General features: G+C 42.8%; 1 protein-coding gene across 1 annotated transcript; it reads right to left on the bottom strand.

Moving 5' to 3' along the window:
* Positions 1-300: 300 nt before the first annotated feature.
* Positions 301-6,599, bottom strand: LOC123431197 (flavone O-methyltransferase 1-like). Its single transcript, XM_045115029.1, has 2 exons — positions 5,886-6,599; positions 301-986 (listed from the first exon to the last, which is right to left on the bottom strand). The coding sequence occupies exons 1-2, from the start codon at positions 6,564-6,566 to the stop codon at positions 579-581; spliced, it is 1,089 nt and encodes a 362-aa protein (XP_044970964.1). The 5' UTR covers positions 6,567-6,599; the 3' UTR covers positions 301-578.
* Between the last annotated feature and the right edge of the window lie 17,968 nt (positions 6,600-24,567).

Here is a 24,567-nt window from a genome sequence, read left to right as displayed (position 1 = left end):
AACATAATTAACTACATCTAGATGCTTCACAGTTAACTCCATGTACCGTTCACTCACATATTCACAAGGACTAGGTATGTTTCGCTTGAACATAACTACATCTAGATGCTTCACAGTTAACTCCATGTACCGTTCGCTCACATATTCGAAGGTCCCTATGGACAATAACAGCATATATGAAAAAACAAAAACAGGCAGCAATAAAAACAAATAATAATTAAATATGAGACAAGCAATTGGTGGATTTAAATATAAAATACAATGATATGTAGTTAATATAATCTTGCAGGGTAGGCCGCTAGTTACATAATATTGTAAGATGATACTGTAACATATATAGGTAGAAGTTATTATCGAATGAAAATGTGCTCTAGTTCTCCGTACGTATAATTTGATTGTAGGATCTTATTTTGCATAAAAAGGGTGTATTTTGTTCTCACCAAACTCTTACACCATTAATTAATTGATACAGATTAGTAATTAGTTTTCCTTAATTATTAACTAATTAAATGGTGTGGAAGTTAGATGAGAATGAGAATTAGCAATAGGTTGGTGGGTAGCAAATTAAGGGACCGCGGCTACTTGGTGTACTCGATAGCCCAAAAGTTGGCGTAGATGTATGTGGGCTTGACGCCGGTGAATCCAGCACCCTTGGCCAGCTTCTCCAAGTCCCTGAGGTACCTTTCCTTGCCACCCGGGCTGTAGGCCAGCAGGCAGACGTCGTCGCTGATCAACCCCTGCGCGCTGTTGGTTGCGTCGGGCTTGGCCGGCAGGATGCACTCCACGTTGATCACCTTGCCATGGTCGGGCAATGCGTCGTAGCAGTTCTTGAGCAGCTTGGCACATTCCTGGTCGCTAAAGCAGTTGAGGATCCACTTCATGAGGATGGCGTTGCCGCCGGAGGGCACACTCTCGAACATGTCGCCGCCGACGTGCTCCACGCCAGGGTAAGGCTGCGCGTCCGAGATTACGTGGGGCAGGTCGAAGTGAGTAAAGTCTGTTTTAAACCCTGAACTCGTAGGCATCGTCGGATCTGAACCCCAACCTCCAAATCCCAGAAATCGGCACCCCCAACTCTCTTATCCCGGTTGTTTAAGCCCTGATGAGAGGATTTGCTGATGTGGCAGCACCTGAACCCGGATTTGCTTCTTAAGTACACCACAGTGGGCCCTCTCTCCCCATCTTTCTCTTTTTGGTGCGGTGCGGTGGGGAACAGAGCTAGGGTTCCTCCCGGCGACTGGGGAACACAGAGGCCGACGGCGCTGCTCTTCACCACCATGTCTTTCTCCTCAGGTGCTTCGTCGGCTTCTTCTCACGGCGGAGGCCTTCGAAGGAGAGGCGTGGCTACAAGGTCTCCGGTTCCGTATCGGGAGCCACCGATGGGGTATGAGCCGGCAAGGATGTGCGGCCAGTGCGGCAGGAAGGCGCCGCGGTGGATCTCCTGGAGCTCGGCGAACCCTGGCAGGAGATATTATTCCTGCGTAGATACTCGGGTATGTTTGATTCCTCGCATGTTTTGTTTGTCTGAAATTTTGTTCGTCTGAATCTCTGAATTTTTCTGTCATGATCTGGACAGCATGGCTTCGTCGACTGGCATGACGACCCAACAACACCATTTTTGCGTCAATTGTTGGGTGATCTACGGGATAAAGTTTGGAGGTTGGAGGATGAGCTTGCTGGTCATTCAAGAGAAGGAGAGATTGCTGTTCTGAGAGAGGAAATGGAGAAGAAAAATGAGTTGCTTGCAGAAATTAGAGCTAGATGTGGTAGGATAGATGAGATGCAGATGTTCAAGTCTTTGTTTTATGGCATGATTTTCTTTGTTGCTGGTTTAGTTGCAGGGCTAGTTATATGTCAGCATTTCCTTTGATAGGAAAGATCAGTACTGGATGAATAAGGTTGTAATGGATAATGAGAATGTAATGGCAAATGAAATTGGCAACATTTCTTGGCATCATTTCAAATTGGCAACAAAGTTCATAATGTAAGCTCCATATAGTTATCAACTGACACCATAAAACAAGTTCTGAATTGCAGCTCCACATAGTTATCAACTGACAGCAAAATATGCTCACAAGTTCACACAAAAGATCTTAAGACAATTACTGCCATTAACACAATTACTGAAGATCTTAACCAGTAGTTGGAAAACATCTTTAGCAATTGCCACTTGCAGTAAAGTATGACATCCACCCTGTCCCTGCTCCTCTCCCTCTTCCTGGAGCTCCTCTCCCTGCTGTTGATGCTCCTCTCCCTCTCCCTGCTGTTGCTGTTGGTGCTCCTCTCCCTGTTGTTGCTGTTGGTGCTCCTCTCCCAGCTGGTGCTGTTGGTGCTCCTCTCCCAGCTGGTGCTATTGCTGCCCCTCTCCCAGCTTGTGAGCTTGCTGCAGATGAAGCTCTTGCTGCTTTTGCTCTGCTATTTGATGCAGTAGTCTCTACTTGCTGCAAACACAATAGAGGAATGAAGAAATGCAAGTAGGTGAAAAGCATAGAAAACATAGAAATGCAAGTTGCTGATAGTACCTCTGTTTCTCTCTGATTTCTCCCTCTTTTCCCAAGATTTGATCTTGTTTTTTTGGTTCTATCTCCATTTTTTTACAAGAACTTTTGTTGTGTCCCTGACCCCCACATGATCCACAAGTAATCTGACAGCCATGCTTGCTCAACTTCTTACCCTTAGGTGCTTCACCCTCTTCTCTCCTCCTATCATTGTTCTTTTTCCTAGCTCCTGGCATGGCAATGTAGTGAGGTGCCATAGGCCTAGTCTTATCAGAAACTGGCCAGTTTTCTTCTCCTTGCACAGGTTGTAGACAATGTTCATATATTTTGTTGAATGTTTCTATGTAGTAGCACTTGTCAATATAGTCCTCTATATTCCTTCCACTCTTGTAGATAGCTGCAATGGCATGACAACAAGGCAGGCCTGCCAGCTGAAAATAACCACAAGTGCAGTTCCTCTTTTCTAGATTGACTGTATATTGTTTTCTTCTCCCTTTCATGTGTCTCACCTCAAAGCCCTCCTTGCCATTCCACAACACCTCAACATACTGTGTCATCTTAATGCTGACATTCAATTTCCTCAGAATATTGGGACATATTTTACCCTTCCATTTTGCACTTTTGGATCTTTGCTCTTGCACTCTGACATACACCTTCTTTCTAATCATTTCTTGTTGTGAGATAATGGGATAGAACCTTGCTTCTATAATGGCATTGTTGAATGACTCACAAAGATTGTTATCAACAGATTCACAGTTTGCTCCAGCTGGGAAAAATGCCCTAGCCCAATGCTTTGGCTCTGTCCTCATGATGTCCTTAGCATCTTCTGGAGTGAGTTGTGCAAGCTTGGCCTTGTTGTAATTAAAATCTTCTCTGTTAGCAGACTTAGCAATTGCCCAAAATCTTTTCTGGAATTCATGGTCCTTGTGCTTCTTCCTCTAGTTGGCATAAATGTGTCTGGCACACATTCTATGCTCTGCTTTGGGTAGATAGTCCCTCATGCTGTTGATCAATCCCTTCTGTTGGTCAGAAATAAAGACCCATCCTGCTCCTTGGTCATTGATATCCAAGTCTTTGATCAACAATGCAATGAACCACTTCCAACTATCATTGGTCTCTTTCTCAATCACTGCCCAAGCCAGTGGATACATTTGATTATTAGCATCCCTTCCAATTGCAGCCAATAGTTCACCTTGACAAGCTCCCTTGAAAAAACAACCATCTAGTCCAATGACCTTCCTGCACCCTGCTTTAAAGCCTTGCTTCATTGCATGGAAGCAAACATAGTACTGCTGAAATATATTATGTTCCATATCTGTTGGATCTAAGGTTATGGCCACTGTACTACCAGGGTTGCTCCTTAGCAGTTCCAATTGGTAGTCAAATACCTTTGTGTACTCACTTTTCATCCCACACACGAGCTTATCTAGAACAATTTTCTTTGCTGCCTTACATTTTGAAACTGACACATCAGCAAACATGTCTTTCAGCACTGTGGCTTTAATGCTGTCAATTTTCCAAAGTGGATTGGCTATGATGATGTGCTCATACCTTTTTGCAATCACCTTGGCAGTAACAAGCTTATTCTCTCTGTTTTGTGCACACTGGTGTTCATCTTCAATGGTGATTATTTGAAACCTAGAACATCTACTTGTCTTTGATGCATACAACATCCATGGGCAATTAGGCCAGTCACATTTAGCTCTCACCCTCTGCTCCTCAGATTTCAAGAAAGATATGCTCCTTTTAGTAGCAAGCCCATACCTCTTCACTGCTTTCACCAACTGCTGCTTACTTTTGAAAACCATTCCCAAACTAAATTGGGGGATTTCTGATTCAGGATTAAACCTAATGTACTGGCTGTTCCTTCTCACCATCTGGCCATCTTCATCTTCATCATAAGAGTAGTCCTCATCAGAGGACTGGAACTCCATGTCATGTACAGCTTCTTCAACATTAGCCACTAGCTCAATAGGAACTGGACCCGATGACTCCTTTGCAAACCAAATTTCTGAAGCTTTCATCTTCTTCTTGAATTTTCTTGCATGCTTTCTTAGCTCAACCACCTCTGATTCTTCCCCACTATCATCAGTATGTGCCACATAATCAGGGTCATCTGAATCCTCAGAGTCTTCACCATTTTCTACAACTTCTGGAATTGGAGGAATACTTTGGCTAGCAACAACTGGCTGAGATGAATTGACTACTTGAGAACATTGGGAAAGATCTTCAGTCCTGACATTATGCTTAACAGGGCTTTGGATCACTTCAGTAACAACTCCACTTTCATTTGGAACCAGGATAACATCTTCTTCTTCTGCAGTGATAACTACATCTGGTTCACCCTCACTACCATTGTTCACTAAGTCATGCAATTCCTCTTCTTCAAAATCAGAGCCACTATCTTCATCATCTGCATAATCTTGCTCACCATTGTACTCCACATAAATGTCAGCAACCCCTGCATCTGTAATGTGATCTGACATCTTCATGCAACCTTCATCAGTATATAGAAACATCAATCCATTAACCAACTCTCTCCCTGGCATAAGAAAGTACAATTTCATGCTCTCCTTTAGTGTCAAATGATCAGCTAAAAATCCCTTCAACTCTGGCAGTGACAACTTGTCCCTGTCAACAACAGACATTGCAGTATCTCCCGCAACATAATCAAGAGAGGGGCCTATACGGATGAACTCCCCTCCAAAGTGAAACCTCACATTCAGAACCTCTGCTGGATCCATGCCAACTGAATATTCAGAAAAAAGCAGAAATGAACATTCAGAACATACAGAACATACAATGCAGGTGATTTTTTTGGTACAAAATCGATACATCCTTACAATGCATATAATTCATCAGTGCATGTACAAGTTGTTGCCCCAAAAACAATCGATTAAACCCACCTTTGACCCCCAAATTTCCCCCAAAAACCCTACCTTTCACCCCCTGTAAACCCTAAACCTAACTCTAGGAAGGAAGGCAAAAAAAGGTCAGATTGTTTGCAGGGGAAGAGGATGACGCACCTGTTCGTTTGCAGCCGCCGTGGTCGTCGGAGGTCGCCACGATCACTAGCTCTGCATCGCCATTGCCGCCGCAGGAGGGAGCTGATGCGTCGGGAGAAAGAACAGAGAAAGGGAGCGAACAGAGACTCGGCGACCAAACGGGATGGGAGCATTTACAATTCCAGCGACCACACGGGATGGACCCACAAAACCCTGCTGACTAAGCGATCCCAGCCTTTTTCCCCGTTTGGATACAACGATGAGGTCTTAAACAACCGGGATAGGAGAGTTGGGGGTGCCCATTTCCGGGATTTGGAGGTTGGGGTTCAGACCCGACGATGCCTACGAGTTCAGGGTTTAAAACGGACTTTACTCGGTCGAAGTTGATCCCCTTGATGCCCGGGTACTTGGTGGTGATGGCGTGGATGACGGCGCCGAGGCCGCCGGCCACGTCCACGAGGGTGCCGATGCCCTCGAATCCATGGTACAGCTCGAGCAGCTTCTTGGTGATGATGACGGAGTGCTGCTCCATGGCCTCGTTGAAGACGCGGTTGAAGCGAGCATCCGTGGCGGCATGCTCAAACCACGACGCACCGAACGCCTTGGTGAAGGCGCTGCCGCCCTCTAGGACCGCCTCCTTCGTATGGCACCACGCCTCCATGAAGAGCTTGTCCTGGGCCAGGAGGCAGAACGGAGCCATGGACACGCCGTCCTCGTTGGCGGTGAGCCACTTGCACACCGGCTCGGCGCCGTACCGCCGGGAGAGGCTGCCGTCATCGCACTCATCGACCACGCAGGACACAACCTTGTATGCGGCCAGCACCCGAAGCATACGATCCACCATGGCCGCCGCCTCCGGGTTGGTCTTGGTCGTGGCCTTGGAATTATTGGAAGGTAGCTGCTTGGCGGCGGCCACCTCCTCCGGTGTTAGCGCTTTCCCGCCGGCGGCGGCAAGGGTCTCCAGCAGGCCCAGCTCGATGCAAGTCCGGAGCGTCATGGGCAGGATTGCCGATGTGGCCAGCTGCAGCGCGAACATGCACGCCTCTTCCTCGGCATCGGCCATCACAAGCTAGCTACTTTCTTACACTTGGATCGATGATGCTCTTGCAATGGAGGCATGCAATCCCTCCCTAGCTAGTTATATGGACTACTCCAGCTAGGGAGTATTTAATAATCAGTTGACTGGTTTTCAATTCGGTCTCACTCACTTTTTTGCTCCAATTTTTTTATTTTTGCTTCAATTATGTACTTCCTTCGTTGCTAAATGTAATACTTCTTAAATATTCCATCAAAGATTTTTATATACGACATAATTTATAGTATAAATTTATTTATTTTGCTTTGTATATGTAGTTTATAATAAAATCTATGAAAGGTATTACGTACATTTAGGAATGGAGAAAGTAGACACCAACACGTGTGTCCCTGCATACATTGGTTTGTCCCTTCTTTATCATTTCTCAAAGTGGTCTAAACACCAAAGTGCTCTTGTGAGCTCGACATGAGATATCCACCCTTTGCTATAGTTAAATACGAAAACGTACTTCAAAATTATACAAAACAATTTTGCTAAGTCTCACTCAACTGAGATTTCATTATCTCCAGCGCAACCGTCCTCTTCGCCGCCTCACCAGTCTCCAGCGCAACCGTCGTCTTCGCCGCCTCACCAGTCTCCAGCGCAACCGTCGTCTTCGCCGCCTCACCAGTCTCCAGCGCAGCCGTCTCCACCGTCGCATCAGCCGTCTCCACCGCCCCGTCAGCCATCTTCGTCCACTGAGGATCAAAGCAAAAAGCGAAAACGTACCACCGCTAATAGTAGCGACAAAAAGGGGTTCCGATCAACGAAACGTAAGTTGTTGTCCCTCCCAAAACTACCTCATAAGGATATGGAGAAGATACCTTGGAACTATACTGGAGAGGACAATATTAAGAGGACAGACGTCCAGCATCAACAGTGGATGGCTAACAAGAAGAAGCCGAAATAGTCAGAGTTCCCGGTCACCCCAGAAGATCACGCCGCGTGCGTGAAAATGCTGAAAACCCTTGCAGATCCCCCGCCACCATTGCGAGCAGACTATGAACGCTCTATTCTTAAGTCGGCTCAGGCAAAAAAGCAGCGGTTGAAGAGTAGTACGTCCAGCGGGAAATCAGTTGCCTAGCTCGGACAACAGAAAAACCAATCGTGCCCCCCGTTCAAAGTGTATTCCGATACAAATGTGTGCTCGAACGGAGCTGCAGTCGAGCAAAGGAATGATGGAACAACTGGTATCGATCCGGACTTTGTTGCACAATACGAAGAAGCGGCCAAGGCTCATGGCATGTCTATTGATGAGTACTTAATTGAACCGTATGCAGGAATTCGCTGACATCACATACGTGTACCGGTACGGGGCTCCTCTCGTCAAACTTGAGTTAGTAAACAGTTACCAACAAAAATCCTAATATTGCTTGATTGGTACATGCGAGCACGTGCTGAACAGCTAAACTGGATCTATTGTGCATATAACGACGAGCATTACATGCATGGAGAATGTGTGATAATGATTGAATTCGACGAATTATTTCAGTTATACAAACAAGATGACCTCGACAAATCTATCATTAGTGCCTATTGTATGTAAGTATTATTAATTTAGGTCATTAAGTCATACTCAACTCGTTCTTGCATGTATAATCTTACTCATCACTATATTAATTTTACAGAATGAAGATTCTCAAATGCAAAAGAGATCAAATCTATGACATTGGGTTCATTGACCCATATTTCATTCATCACCAAAGTCTCGCAACGAATCCCCGCGAGACAGAGAATAATTTGGTACAAGGGTTAAGGTTTTCCGGTACCAAAAGGGAAATACTATTTTCTTACAACTTCAAGTGAGTGTTACTACACACATTCTATTTTCTCTTACCCGATGTTATTATAAGTGTATAATTGACTAGTTATGCATGCGCATGTTCCATTATATTCTATTAATCATTGTACCTGGCGAGGGACACGTAAAAGTCATGGACCCGAAATGCACACCCCTCGCTGAATGGGCGAACATGCAGGAATGCCTCAAGAGGTAATTTCAATCATTATGGCACTATATCGGTAACTTTTCGTTCATTTCCTGATAGCAAGGAATTAATATAGAACTCCTTTATTCATTTCATTTTCTTGGCAGGGCTTGGAAACGGTTCACCGTCAAGGCTCGGGGTGTTTGGAAGTCAGAGCTTACATTTAGACAAATGGATATAAGTAACTACTAGCTAGATCCGTGCATCTCTTTATTCTAGTTTCAATACCATTATCATTCTTGATTATGTTTTTGATTGAACTATGTTCTTGTAAAGTGCTTGAAAGAATTGATGTTCATGGACGCGTTCGATCAGGTTACTGATGAATCCGCTTGGAACCCCTATTTTCATTCTTGTAAGTCCCTTATGCTTCAGCCATAGGGTCTATCATGTATGCAATGTTGTGCACAAGACCGGACGTCAGCCTGGCCATAAGTATGGTAGGCAGGTTTCAAAGTGATCCAGGAGTGGAACACTGGGCGGCGGTCAAGAATATTCTGAAGTACCTGAAAAGGATTAAGGAAATGTTTCTCGTTTATGGAGGTGACGAAGAGCTCGTCGTAAAGGGTTACGTCAATGCAAGCTTTGACACTCATCCGGATGACTCTAAGTCTCAAACCGGATACGTATTTATTCTCAATGGGGGTGCGGTAAGCTGGTGCAGTTCCAAGCAAAGCATTGTAGCAGATTCTACATGTTAAGCGAAGTACATGGCTGCCTTGGAGGCAGCTAAGGAGAGTGTCTGGATGAAGCAATTCATGACGGATCTTGGAGTTGTGTCGAGCGCACTAAATCCAATAACTCTATTCTGTGACAACACTGGTGTCTTTGCTCTAGCAAAGGAACCAAGGTTTTACAAGAAGACCAGACACATCAAGCGACGCTTCAACCTCATCCGCGACTATGTCGAAGGAGAGGACGTAAATATTTGCAAAGTGCACACGGATCTGAATGTTGGAGATCCGCTGACTGAACCTCTTCCACGAGCGAAGCATGATCAACACGAGAACTGTATGGGTGTTAGATTCATTCCAATGTAAATCGCATAGCGATGTGAGACTAGATTATTGACTCTAGTGCAAGTGGGAGACTGTTGGAAATATGCCCTAGAGGCAATGATAAAATAGTTATTATTATATTTCTTGTTTTAAGATAATCGTTTATTATCCATGCTATAATTGTATTGAATGAAAACATAAATGCATGTGTGGATATATAGACAAAACAATGTCCCTAGTAAGCCTCTAGTTGACTAGCCAGTTGATCAAGGATGGTTAAGGTATTCTGACCATATGCAAGTGTTGTCACTTGATGACTGGATCACATCATTAGAACAATGATGTGATGGACAAGACCCAAACTATAAACATAGCATGTGATCGTGTCATTTTGTTGCTATTGTTTTATGCGTGTCAAGTATTCATTTTTGCTTCGACTTTTGGGTTAGGAATCAATATTGTTATATGATGGTATAAATCGAGAGCTGAAACAAAATGCACCTATTTATGAGCTCTTTTGCCTTCTATTTTGTTGCCAGAGTGGAAAAGCTTAAAAGCAGAAGAAAAAGTCCACACAAACAGGGCCTATGTCAATTGACTAAGACTTGGTTAAGGGCCAGCTCTTTTGATCTGTGGCTTATGCCTAAGCTGCAGTGGAAATAAGCCCTTGATAAGTTGTGATGAAAATAAACTCATGAGAATAAGCCACTCAATTCTTTTGCCCGAGCTTATGTTTCTGAGTTCTCTGGTGTAAAATCTACAATACCTCTAAAATGCAATTGTATGACCTTTGACTGAAGTTTTTGTATACCATACCAACAACTTCATTCATATTCTCTTCCACTTGCAAAAATGCTAGCAGCATCAACCCAAACAACAATAAAATCCTAGTGCTTGCATACAAATTTCTGAATACATTCAGTAGTAACATTCATCCTTTTTTACAGCAAGCACAAACTTAGAACATGACAAAAAAAAAAGGTGCACATGAGCACTGCACTTCCTGAAGATGTGTCAAGAAAAATCAGCTACATGTGAAACATTTTTCAAATCCATGAACATGTTACCTGACATACTGAAAATGTTTTTTTTCAATTCCAAAAATTGTGAAACGGTTCTTAAAATGCATGAACTTTTAAAAAAATCTGCATTTCTTTTTCAAAATTTGTGAAATATTTTTAGAAATCTGAAAACATTTTAAATTTCATGATTTTCTTGAAATTAAACTGGCAGTTGTTTTTCCTAGGAGACCATCCACACACACAAAAAAACACTAGCTTCTTTTCAAAAATAAAAGAAAAAAATACTAGCAGGCGAAGATGCAGGCGCATTATTGGCCCGTAGTCCGCTGGAATGCATGCGGGTGCCAGCTGCCTAAATCGGGATAGATAACCTGGCCCAGGCCATTTGTAAAATGAATAAAAATGAACGCGCTACAATCAATATTATGAATTCAAACTCGCGACCAAAGGAACTTGGGGTCGTGCTGCTACCACTGGAACCAGATCAATATTATGTACGACTTGCAGACCAAATTTTTAAGAAACGAACTACAGCGACAAAACTTAACCACTGCACATCCTGCGATTTGTTATAAAAAATTGCAACCAGTTTTTTTTTCGATTTTTTTGTTGTTGTTTTATCTTCATTTTTCATTTTTTTATTTTCTAAAACATGACTTTTTCAAACAGAAAACAAATCTGAAAGCGCGAACAAAATTTTGAAGCCTGAACATTTTTTGAAATCTTGAGAATAAATTCTAAAACGGAGAACAATTTGGAAAATCGTCAACAATTTTTTAAAGCACGGACATTTTTTGAATCTTGTGAATAGAATTTTGAAATGGAGAACAATTTTGAAAAACACCGCAATTTTTCGAAAGCACGAACAAATTTTAAAGAACAACCATTTTTGAATCTTGAGAACAAATTTTGAAATAGAGAACAATTTTGAAAGAATCCCTAACAAATTTGGAAGCGCGAACAACTTTCTAAAGCACAAACATTTTTTTTATCTTGAGAACAAAATTTTGAAACGGAGAATTTTTGCGAAAAACCTCGAACAAATTTGGAAGCGTGAACAATTTTTAAAAAACACGAACATTTTTTGGAATCTTGAGACCTAAATTTTGAAATGGGTAAGAACTTTAAAAAAAACCCGAACAAATTTGAAAGAGTGAACAAAATTTTGAGGCACCAATTTTTTTTTTGAATCTTGTGACCAAATTTTGAAACCAAGACCAATTTTAAAAAGCGGGATCAAATTTTTAAAGAACAAAAATTTTCGAAATTTTGAGAAGAAATTTTAAAACCAATAACAAATTTGAAAAAACCCGGACAAATTTGGAAGCGCGAACAATTTTTGAAGGCACGAACATTTTCTAAATTTTGAGAACAATGTTTGAAACCAATAACAAATTTGGAAGCGCGAACAATTTTTTTAAGGCACGGACATTTTCTAAATATTGAGAACAAATTTTGAAACCAATAACAAATTTGAGAAATCCTGACAAATTTGAAAGCGCGAACAATTTTTTAGTGTCACTGAAGAAAAATATTGATAGAATTCAAACAATATTCTTATGTATTTAAAAAATGTTCAAATCATTCCAAATAGAAAGTTCTTGACATTTGTTTTATACAATGTACAAAGATCCTCGCGTAAATAAAAATTTAGGTACAATTCAGTTAAACTTATGTAACACTTTTGCGAAATGTATATATAATTTAAAATATGTTTGCATAGTTTATAAAAAAAATCATGAAATTAAAAATAATAAACATTTATTTTCAAAATGTTTAGCATGTATTTAAACAATGTTTAAAACAAGTATTCTGAAACAAATGCACATCATGAAATTAAAAATAATAAACTTTTATTTTCAAAATGTTTAACATGTATTTAAACAATGTTTAAAACAAGTATTCTGAAACAAATGCACATCGTGCATTTTAAAATGTCCGACGTGTACCGAATCTTTTTTTAGGTGTATATGAAAAAGTAATACCTCAGTTTCTATTTACTCCTCATATTAACTTTTTATGAAGTAAAACTTTACAAAAATTTATCAAGTTTGTATAGAAAAACATTAACATATACAACACCAAATCAATACGTTAGATTCATCAGTGAATACTTTTTTAAATAAAAATACATGTATTATTTTTTAAACTTGGTCATACTTTATAAAGTCTAACTTTAGCCAAAATAAACATGCGGACTAAATAAAAATGGTGAGAGTACAGCGTGTATTAGAAAAGGTTGATTAATACTCTTTCCGTTCCTAAATATAAGTCTTTTTAAAGATTGCATTGAAAGACTACATACGAATGTATATATAGACATAATTTAAATTGTAGATTCGTTTATTTTGTTTTATATATTGTGTTCTGAAACAATATTAGTAAAACATATATTTAGAAACGAAGGGAGTAGTAAAGAGTAAACACATGCATGCGTGGAGTAGATGGACAGAGTAGTAGGCTGCTAGCGAGCTTGTGACCCACTAGGTAAATTGGATGTTGACTACGCCACACTAGCTAGCTAGCTAGTGATGATATCGATCATAGCACGCTTGCATACATGCATAATGACAGTACTCCGCTCATGGATGCATATTTTTTAAATGTTTGAAGATGCATGCATGCTGAGTTAATTGTCACTTCCCTCGGTCAAACTTAGTGTCCACTAGCTTAATTGGGTTGAGAAGGAGCACTAGATGATCATCCTCATCCATAACGATGAGATGAGATGACAATCCATATATACCCCAACTGAAATATTGCAGCTAGCCGAGTTATAGTGGCGATTGGTCTCGCCGAGTGCGCGCACATCTAAATCTACACTTTTCGTTTCAAAATTCTTGTCTTAACTTTATCTAGAAATGGATGTATCTAAAAACTAAAACTTGACTAGATACACTCATATTTAAACAAATTTAAGACAATTTTTTTGAAACGTAGGGAGTATATATCAGAATATATGGATTCAAATCACGGGCCATCTTATCTGACGTTCGCATTCATTCAGATTCAGTTGAGAGCGGTGGACGCACCATGTATGCATGCATCTTCTCTCGATCCACATCCACGTGTCTATAAATACATACCACCCGGCCAAACGAAACGATGGATCGATTCAGCTTCCTTCGTCCTGCATGGCTGCATTGATCCAGGCACCTTCGAATTTGAAGTTATGCATTCATCACTCAATGATATGTACTCACAGGAGTAGTTTGTAAAAATAAATGACGAAATTTCCTAGCTCTAACTAACTAACTAACTAACTATGCAGCAGATCCGAGCACACATGCCGAAGAAAAGTTGCACAAGTAAAACACGCCATGAGAAGAAAATCGACATTGCATCACATCAGGTAGCCTTCTGGATACTCAGCCCGACCGCAATGACGGTGGCGGTCCCATGAGAGACGAGTCACCGGGCACCGCCTTGTAGACTATAGAGTAATCGATTGTATACAGGTGGTAGTGCTTCAACTCCACAGAGGGAGTACCGGAGTAGCTGTCTGTTTCGCGCGTAGAGCACCGGAACATCGAGGAAACACAGAGAGCGTGAGCAAACTGGCTTAAAATTTTAAAATTATTCAAAATATATTTATTTTCATAAATTCAATTTCATTTGAATTTAAAAACTTCGCAATTTAAAAACATTTTGCAGATTAAAGATATGCTCCCAATAACAAAAGACATTCAGGAATTCAAGAAATGACATGGATTTCAAAATATTAAGAGAAAAAAGCAAAAAAACACAGATAAATAAAAGAGTAAATTCCATTTTTATCCCCCATTCTGACTTGTACCACTAATTACCCTATTTAGGGAGATTTCATTTGTTTTACCCTATTTAGCAGAAGTATTGCCGCAATTTATCCTGTTTATAAATTGCAGGGTCATGGCCGCCTGTCTCGGCCCCAGGAAAGCAGACGCACTTGCCCTGTGACCCTGGCGCTGGCAGCTGGAGCTGGAGAGGTCAGAGGGACCGGCCCAGCTAGGGCTGGCCGGCTGATCGACTAGTGGCCTGGGGAAGGCTGCGGCCCACGCTATCCCTAGAGGCCCGGATGGCCTTGGCGCTGGTGAACGGAGCATGTGCCCTAGCTATCCGACCGTCCTTGTTCCCCCTGCCGACGGTCACCTACGCTACGCTGTTGCGCCCCGCCGTAAGATTGAGCTCACCCATGCTCTATTTCGATGTTTACATTCAACATTCATCTGGACCGAACGTCTTGAATATATGACTTTGCCATTTCAACCGTGGCATTCAGGCTCGATATCGAGCGACCCGCTTCGCTCCAGCCGCTCTAGGAGCGGAGAGCTGCCGAAGAGGGCCTTCATGAGGACTGCGACTCCATGCCAGCGCCAGCCCGCGTCTACCACGAATCTTTTCTTCTTCTTTTCTTTTAACAATAGTTGGGATAGGATTCAAGGCTTGAATTTGATCTCATGTAATGAACATTTTGATCCAGTCTACCTCGAATCTCTGCGTCGATTGTGGTTGGGCACTGTGTGGACTATGGAACGCGGTGGCTGTGGTCTGGCTGGCGGCGCAGGGTGGTGGTGTGCCGGCTTTCCTTTTCCTTGATCGGTGCCGCCAGACGCCCACACTCTTATATTATGGATAGGAGGAAGTACATGACATCTCGGAATAGTCGTATAGGAGATGAAGATTTGCAATAAATAAATAAAATCAGGCAATTAAGAATTAGCAAATCCTAGATTTAAACTGATGCGTAACTGAGCCCGAATTCGATGTATGGGCTACGGTGAGTGCAACAAATAATTTAGGGAACAAGATTTCACTTATACTTCAACAACAAATGCCTTAGAGCAACACTAACAGAGCCGTAAAACCTTGCGGTCCGTACAATTCCAACGAGTTTACGAGTGTTGCCCGATTATGTGGCCAGACCAGACCCTGTTTACTCGGGCCGACCCATAACCTTTTTATAGTCGACTGAAAACGTACGTACACCCCCTTCAGTAAATATCCGGGTCCACGACCGCGATACGGGTCGAAACCTTATCACCCCGCTGTCGCGATTGCCCATTCCCCGCTTCAAGTTCTCGTCGACGGTGGCAAAAATCCGCCGCCCCGCCCATTGATCCTCCATGACGTGGGGCAGGATGTGGAGCTCTAGCCGGCACGATGGCGGCGACCCCGAGCGAAAGCGTTGTGTCGTCGCTGACGCGGCAAGGAAGCGGCCCGCCCTAAATTATCGTTGCTGCTAGTGTGGACTCCTGGGATTGGCGTTGGCGTGCTTCATTTTTTCATTTGTTTATTCATTTTCTTTATATTATTTTTTACTTTGGTCTGTTTTGTTTCTTTGTAGGTTTTTAGTTTTTCTTTGTTTATTTTTTATTCTACATTTCAATATACTTGTTCAATATTTTTAAAATATTTTAAAAATACATCATAATAAAAAATCAAATACGTGTTCAATATTTTTCAAATTCTTATTTAATATTTTTATACATATGATAAACATTTGTTTCACATACTTGTTCCAAAATTTTCAAATACTTGTACAACATGTTTCTAATATTTATTCACCATTTTTCAAATAATAATTTAACATGTTTATGTACATATATATGATAGACATTTTTTCCAAATGCGTGTTCAACATTTTTCAGTTACTTGTTCAACAATTTTTAAACGGACCGGCCCGTTGTGTCACTGCTCGGCATGTGCAGCGAGTGGCAAATAGGGTATTCCTGTAGGTGCACCCCTTGTGGAGGCAGGATATTTACAAAAATTCTAAAAGGTGGCCCATATAAGATTCATGTTTTTTCCCGTAGAATATAAGATTTGTGTTTGGGACCTGTACGTACGTCCCGTAGTCGGACCTGTACAAAAAAAAAGTTCCGCTCTCACAGTGGGAATCGGATCTCTGGGCATGCGTCTAGGGGCGCCGTGCCAATTTTTGTACATTTCGGAGTTCGTTTGCATTTTTTGAAATTTGTAAAACGAAAAACTACAAGTTCGGGGTCATGTCTTGGCATCCTCATGTTCGGACTTCCTTTCTGTTTCTTGTATAAGGCCTAACCATAGACTCAAGAACACAAATATGATTTTCAGATCAAACTTTTCCCACTTTTTCATGCACTTGCAGTTCAAATTTAAATTATATCCACTAAATGTCTAAAAATGCACTTAATGGCTTAAATATAGCAAACTAACTCTGACAGATTCCAATTTTTTTTATAAGGATCATGTAGTGATGTATCTTCAATGTTGAAAAAAATTCAATGCCAATGGATGAAGCGTCTGTCTCTTCACCTTCAATCTAGATCGGTTCTGTCTAGAAAACATGTTTCTTCATTGGAGATGGTCTAGTTTCAAAGCGATGTATATCAGGAATTTTGTCAAACCTTCTCATATTCTGACCACAACATGAAGGTGTTGTACGAGGGCACCATGCCAAGTTTTATTCATTTCGGAGTTTATTTGCATTTTTGGAAATTTGTAGAACGAAAAACAACATGTTCAGGGTCATGTCTTGCACCCTCATGTTCGGAGTTTTTTTTTTCCTTTTCATGTATAAGGCCTAAACATAGACTCAAGAGCACAAATATGATTTTTCAACCCGACTTTGCCCACTTTTTCACGCACTTGAACTTCTAATTTGAGCGTAGAATTTTTTTTCCAAGGCCAATGGATAAACAATTGTCACATGGTCTTCATACCTCACCCGCGGAGGTCACCTAAACATATAGTTCAGAACACAATTATGTTTTTTCAACCCAACTTTGCCAATTTTTGTACGCATTTACACTGCAAATTCTTATTATATTCATTAAAATTTATAATACCTAGAAAATTCACTAAATGTCTATAAAATAAAATAGAGAGAGGGATAGAAAATAGAAAAAAGTAAAAAGAACATAAAAAAGAACATCACATAAAAAGGAAAAGAGAAAAAAAAAGAAAAGAAATAAGAAAAAGGAGAAGAAAAAAAAATGTTTGCCGAGTGCAAAAATGAAAAGGAACTCGGCAAAAAAAGAGGCAGAAGAAAAATTAAGAAAGAAAAAGAAATATTTGCCGAGTGCAAAAAAAGAACCCGGCAACGATTTCTTGGTCGAGTGCAAATTGAAAAGAAACTCGGTAAAGATTTCTTTGCCAGTGCAAAAGAAAAGAACTCAACAAAGATTTCTTTGCCCAGTTAAGAAAAAAACAAAAAAAGGTCAGTAAAAAATTTAAACTCGGCAAAGAGTTATTTGTTGGGTTTCCCGATAAATTGCATTCGGCAAACATTTGAAACTGTGAGAAATCTCAGATTCTAGTAGTGGCAGGACAGAGAATGGCAATCCAAAGTCAGCGCCGGGAGTAAAAACCGATGGTTGCTTGAAACAAGGCTGGCCAGAAAAGTTGAACAAACGGGAAGGGACACATTCCAGTCATTTGCTGTACTTAAATGATTAGTCCCGGATTTATTAGGAAGCAAATAAGATCCCAAATCAAATTTGTGGATCAAACCAAATCAAATCAAATATCAAGAAAGAAGAGCAGCCGGTGCCAAGAGGCGGACTGCCAACCCTAACCGGCCGGCGCCTCATCGATCCTCGTACGTATAATATGTACGGCTACTGTATTACGTTCGGGACCTGTATGTATACTGCACGTACGTACGTCCCGGAGTCGGACCACAGCAGGAATCGGATTTAATTTGTGTATCGGTGTATATATATACGTCCTGGAATAGGAATCGGATCGGATCTTTGGGCCTACGTACCCTCTATATATAAGGAGAAGGAGCTCCACGTTCGGCCCTAGCTTCGCGGATCTTGTTGTACTCCCTCATCATCAGAAAAAACAAGGAAATCCGTACTCACTAGTGTACGTAGGATATACTCCTAGTCCTAGATGACGGTGGCGCCGTCGGTGGTGGTGGCCGCCCGTTACACCGAGGAGGATATGAGGTCCCTGGTAGACGACGACATAGTCGATCCGCAGGTGGAGGTCTCCCTCACAAGCATGCAGTCCGAGGTGAGCAGGGCGCTGCAGCAAAGGGAATTCCCCTCCATCGCCATCGCGACGCAGCAGCTGGGCCGGGTGGACTACATCCTGGAAACCGCCGTGAAGCTCGCCCGCCAGATGGAGGAGGACGGGGAGGACCTCTGGCACAGCGCCGACGTGTTCGTCACAAGGCCCGGCGAGGAGGCGCTGGTGTCGGAGCTTCGGAGCCAGGCCGCCTGGTGCGACCAACGCCGCGCACAGGCCCACGCGCTTGCGGCCGACGCCCAGGCCCTGCGGCACAGGTATCTCAGTCTTAGTCTTAGGACCGCCGCAGTGATTACCTTGGACGGTGCGGCAGCTGCGACGTCGGAGTTCCAGCAGCACGTGCCCATGGAGGTGGACGGCGGCGGGGTGCCCCACACAGACGACGCGGCTAGGGTTGATAACTTGATGTCACTCCCAATGTCATATCTACACCTCGGAAACTAAAACTAAGTGGCAGTACGTGGAGACCATCTCATGTGTGATTCTCATCGAGTTACCTCGACTCGATCGAGTGGTGTGGTGATACATTTCAGCGTGGTATGGAATATAGTGGATTTCGGAGCTACAACCACGCATGCCAAATATGATCTTTTAAACATCCACCTTAATTACGTCCGGTGACCGGACACGTCTCAGATTAGCACCACTACATTCACACACTTCATACTAGATTCTTATATTCACACAAAAGCATGCAAAATATTAAAAAAAAACACTACATACTACGTACATAGCTACTCCTCGTCGGAGATGTCGACGACCTTCGTGTCCTCCGGCGGATACATGTGCGGCAGGTGCAGCTCTGCCCTCTCCGGCTACTCCGCTCGGACCTCCTCCGTCAGTATCTCCACGTCGAGCTCGTTGAAGAGCGTGTTGACCTCCACCTGCTTCTGAAGGATGAGCTCCTGGTTGGCCTCGAGCTCCGCCTCATCCAGGATGGCCTGCTGCTCCCTCGTCTCCCCGTCTTGGGCGACGGCGAACTTCGCATCCGCCTCCACTAGGTTGAAACCCGGAGCAGGCTCGTCCCTCTCCGGATCCGCCACCTCCATTGGTTTCGGCAGCTGATCTCCCTCCTCCTCCTTTGGTTGCTGCTCCTCTTCCTCCTCCGGCTTCGGCAAGTCCGAAGGCAGAGTTGAAGCGGTGTGGATGGCGCGCCTAGCCTGGATCTGCGCCTCGATCTACATCCAGCGTTCCGGTGTGAGCATCACGTAGGTCGTGATCTTACGCCGGACCATATCCACGTCGGAGAGCGTTTGAGGACTTGAGAGAGGAGGCGGACGGACTTGGGTATATGCTACTCTTCATCGGCGGTGATGGTTGTATCGACTTGGTGGTCCTGTGAGGCCTTAGCACAACGAGTTTCATACTGTCTACTACAACAAGGTTTGCTCGACTCCGGCGAGGAAGGTGCAATGACGGCCGCACGCCTTCGGCTCGCTTCAATGCTCGTAGTCGTCGTTAGGTGGTATATGGATCTGAACGTTTTTTATTTTTATTTCTAGTGTCTGTTATACTGCCATGATTAAAGATAAATGGATAAGAAGTTTTCTCGCAAAAATAAGTATTCACAACATGCTGACTTGTCACAAAAGGTAAGGAAGGCAAGCGACAATAAGAAGGCAAAGTACTCCTTTCGGGAGAGCGGCAAACTAGTGCACGGTACTACGGAACAAAATGAATGAATCTACACACTAATGAGTAATTATGCTCTAGTCGAAATATTGGTGTTAAGGTTTGTGATTTCCTATGCATGCACATGAAGTCAATAATTATGCTATGAAATTACATCCTACTTGTGTTGCATTATTCGCTGTTAGTTATGTTGAATGTTCACCTACGATGATTTTTGTTCCTTGGTTGGCCGCTTCTCAATCTATTTGCTAGCCTTCATTTGTACTAAGCGAAAATACTGCTTATGCATCCAAATCCTAAACCCAAAGTTGTGCCAAATGAGTCTACCATACCAACCTATATGCGATATTTCAACGCCGTTCCAAGTAAATTTGCAAGTTCCAACTCTAATATTCAAAATAAAATTCTGTTTTGTGTGCCCGTACCGCTCATGAAGCGGCGAGTGATGGCCGGTATCTTCCATGTTAAATAGGTTATTCTCAAGAAGGGTGTTTATTCACTTGTCATTGCACGAGAGTATGGTGGTAATAGGGATGCCCAGCCCAAAAAAGAAAACAAATTATTTCATGTTGTCAAATAATAAATTCCTTGGAAAGTATTGGTATGGACGACACCCTTGGATACTGCTAGCCGTGAAATGTGAAAGAATGGTGAAAAAGGAATAAACTTTATTTTCAGTTTGGGAACCGCCTATAATTTGTTTAGCATGGAGGATATTGAAAACTCTTAGTCGTTCTCGTTGACACGAAAAGCATGCCATCCGAAAAAAATATCTCTAAGTTTTTCACTTTGAGCTATGAAACCTCTACAAATCCCTGCTTCCCTCTACAAAGGGTCTATCTATTTACTTTATGCAATTTTTATTTTTGAATTTGAGTCTCCATCTTCTCTCAGAAATCCCCAACTAAGGAACACCATTAACACACTTGAGCATTTGATGTAGTTAATATTTGTGTGTGTTGCATGCATGGATCAATGATAGAGCACCACAGGCTAGGGATAATGTTCTTTAGTGTTGATATTTTGATAGACTTGGTTGCTTGTTGATATGCTTGAGTATTGAAATCATCATGTCAAGTTATAGGCTATTTATTTGCATCATCTATAAGTCCATATGTTCATGTCGAACAAAAAATAATAATATGATGAACATGAGAGACAACATTCCACAATCAATTTTTTTGTTTTTATCATTTACCTACTCGAGGATGAGCAGGAATTAAGTTTGGGAATGCTGATACGTCTCCAACGTATCTATAATTTTTGATTGTTCTATGCAAATGTTATCATTCTTAGATGTTTTATAATCATTTTATAGCAATTTTATATCATTTTTTGGGACTAACCTATTGACATAGTGCCTAGTGACAGTTGTTGTTTTTTGCTGTTTTTTCCTTTGCAGAAAATCCATATCCGATGAGGTCCAATTGCCATGAAACTTTACGGAAATTTGTTTTTGGACCATAAGGAAACTTGGGGGCCAATATTGAGAAGCAGCCAAGACCCAGGGGGGCTGTCAGCGTCAAAACCGGCATATCTTGGATAGGGGTCCCGAACAGTAGATCTGGGATCGATGGGTTGCAGGAGAGAAGGGGAGACAGTGTTTACCCAGGTTCTGGTCCACTTGACGAGGTAAAACCCTACATCCTGCTTGATTATATTGATGGGGAATGATGGTTACAGAGTTGATCTACCTCAAGATCATATGAGGTAAAATCCTAGATGAGATGACCTGCCTTTATGCATAAGAACCTCTGGTTTATATAGACAGCAGGGCTCCTGGGGTTACATGTTACCGACCTTAGTCAGGGATAGATGGGCCAAATTGGTTCTCCTGACTTGTAGTGCACGCCTAGTCTTTGGAGCTTTCCATCTTGATTATGAAGTTGTCAGTTAATCTTATCTTCAATGATGCAGCCCATATACTCAGCCCATGAGGGATAACCCGACCGCCTGAGGACCCCTTAATCCGGAACTCTCTTACTAGCCCCCGAACTGGCCTTCAGCGCCAATGTGTATGGTCTTCGGCAACCGAACACTTAGAATAATCGGCTTGCATGACGAGTTCCTCTTATGTTTGGCTGGTATCGGTTTAGTCGCTCCAATGACATCGCGTTGTCAAAACAGGTGTCGTTAAATCTAAAGGATTTAAAGGCCAAGAGGTGACCAATCCCTTATCTAAAAATTCTTCTGACGAGAAGTCGTGATAACGAATAATGAGAAAAACTCGAATCGCGTCTCGAGGCCACTTTCCCCGGTGCACATTCTATCAACAAAAGAGATCGTGTCCCGCATTTAAGGGGATTCGAATTAATGACCAGGGCCAACCCACACACGTTCAACGGCGCAATCGTTTCAGGAAGTGGCGTAGCCGGTGGCGCAGTAAGAGGAAACCCCTGGCTTCACGACTTCTCTTAAAAAGGGAAGAAGATCCATAACCCACCATAGGCATTCCAATCTCAACTCCCTCTCCTTTCCAAGCTCGAGCGCCCAGATCCATTCCATCTCCTACCCTTTCCAGCCGGCTCGGGCTCTCAAGGCAAGTGAGAGATCTCGTGTGTCTCCGACGGGGACATCTAGGAGCTGAAGCACAGTGGCTATCTTGCGGCCCGCGTCGCCCACCGAGCACCGGAAAAGGGCCAGGTGGTACCTACACCAAGACCCGGTGAGCGGATGGTGTTCGTCCCCCACTTCTTTCGGAGACTAGGCTTCTCGCTTCACCCCTTCGTCAGGGGTTTGATGTTTTATCATGTGTTAGATTTCCATGATATTCCCTCGAATTCCATTATGCACGTCTCCATCTTCATCACCGTTTGCGACGCGTTCCTGTGGGTTCATCCGCACTTTAGCCTTTGGCTCAGAGTTTTTAATGTTAAGACAAAGTCGGTCAGTAGCCAGCACGCTCACTGTGGCAGGGTTGTGATAAGCAAGATTTGCCGCGTGTCGTGGCTGGAGGGCACCTAGATAACACCATCAAGAGCTGGCGGAAGGAATAATTCTACATCATGGAGCCATGTGAAGCAAACTGGGCAATGCCCGACGAGTTCAAATCTGGAACCCTGATGAGGCTAACCTCATGGGTTAAGAAGGGCCTAAACTAGGGCTCGGCTGCGGATGTGAAGCTGCTGCAAAAGCGCATCAAGCAGATGGTGGCGGCAAACATCTAGCTGACCGACATAGTGCAGGTGATGCTTCATCGCCACATTCTTCCCTTCCTGCACCGGGATAACCCGATGTGGTCTGCTACTTCTTGAGCTTGCGTTGGTTTTGCCTTGAAGAGGAAAGGTGGTGCATTTCCACCTCTTGAGCTTGCGTTGGTTTTTCCCTTGAAGAGGAAAGGGTGATGCAACATAGTAGCAGTAAGTATTTCCCTCAGTTTGAGAACCAAGGTATCAATCCAGTAGGAGTATCAAGGTGAGGAACCAATGTACCTGCGCAAAAACAAACAAACTTGCACCCAACGCTATAAAGGGGTTGTCAATCCCTTCACGATTATTTGCAAGGTGAGATCTGAAGGTAAAAAGTGCAACAAAGTAATTGTGTAGATCTGAAAATATGATGTGAAGTAGACCCGGGGGCCATAGTGTTCACTAGAGGCTTCTCTCATGATAGCAAGTATTACGGTGGGTGAACGAATTACTATCGAGCACTTGATAGAATCGCGCAAAGTCATGATGATATCTAAGGCAATGATCATACATATAGGCATCACGTCCGAGACAAGTAGGGCGATACTTTCTGCATCTACTACTATTACTACACACATCGACCGCTATCCAGGATGCATCTAGTGTATTGAGTTCATAACAAACAGAGTAACGCCTTAAGCAAGATGACATGATGTAGAGGGATAGATTCATGCAATAGATATAAACCCCATCTTTTTACCCTTGATGGCAACAACATGATGCGTGCCTCGCTACCCCTTCTGTCACCAGGTGAGGACACCGCACGGTATGAACCCAAAACCAAGCGCTTCTCCCATTGCAAGAATTATAGATCAAGTTGGTCAAACGAAACCCACAACTCAAAGAGAATTACAAGGATACGAAATCATGAATATAAGAGATCAGAGGAGACTGAAATAATATTCATAGATAATCTGATCATAAATCCACAATTCATCGGATCTTGACAAACACACCGCAAAAGATGGTCACATCGGATAGATCTCCATGAAGATCATGGAGAACTTTGTATTGAAGATCCAAGAGAGAGAAGAAGCCATCTAGCTAATAGCTATGGACCCGAAAGTCTGTGGTGAACTACTCACGCATCATCCGAGAGGCAATGGTGTTGATGAAGAAGCCCACCGTGTCTGAATCCCCCTTCGACAGGGCACCAGAACGTGCCC

This window comes from Hordeum vulgare, chromosome 2H (genome assembly GCF_904849725.1).
Source record: "Hordeum vulgare subsp. vulgare chromosome 2H, MorexV3_pseudomolecules_assembly, whole genome shotgun sequence".
NCBI classification, from domain to species: Eukaryota; Viridiplantae; Streptophyta; class Magnoliopsida; order Poales; family Poaceae; genus Hordeum; species Hordeum vulgare.
Note: the sequence above shows the minus strand (reverse complement) of the source record. Positions and strands in the feature narration are given on the sequence as shown.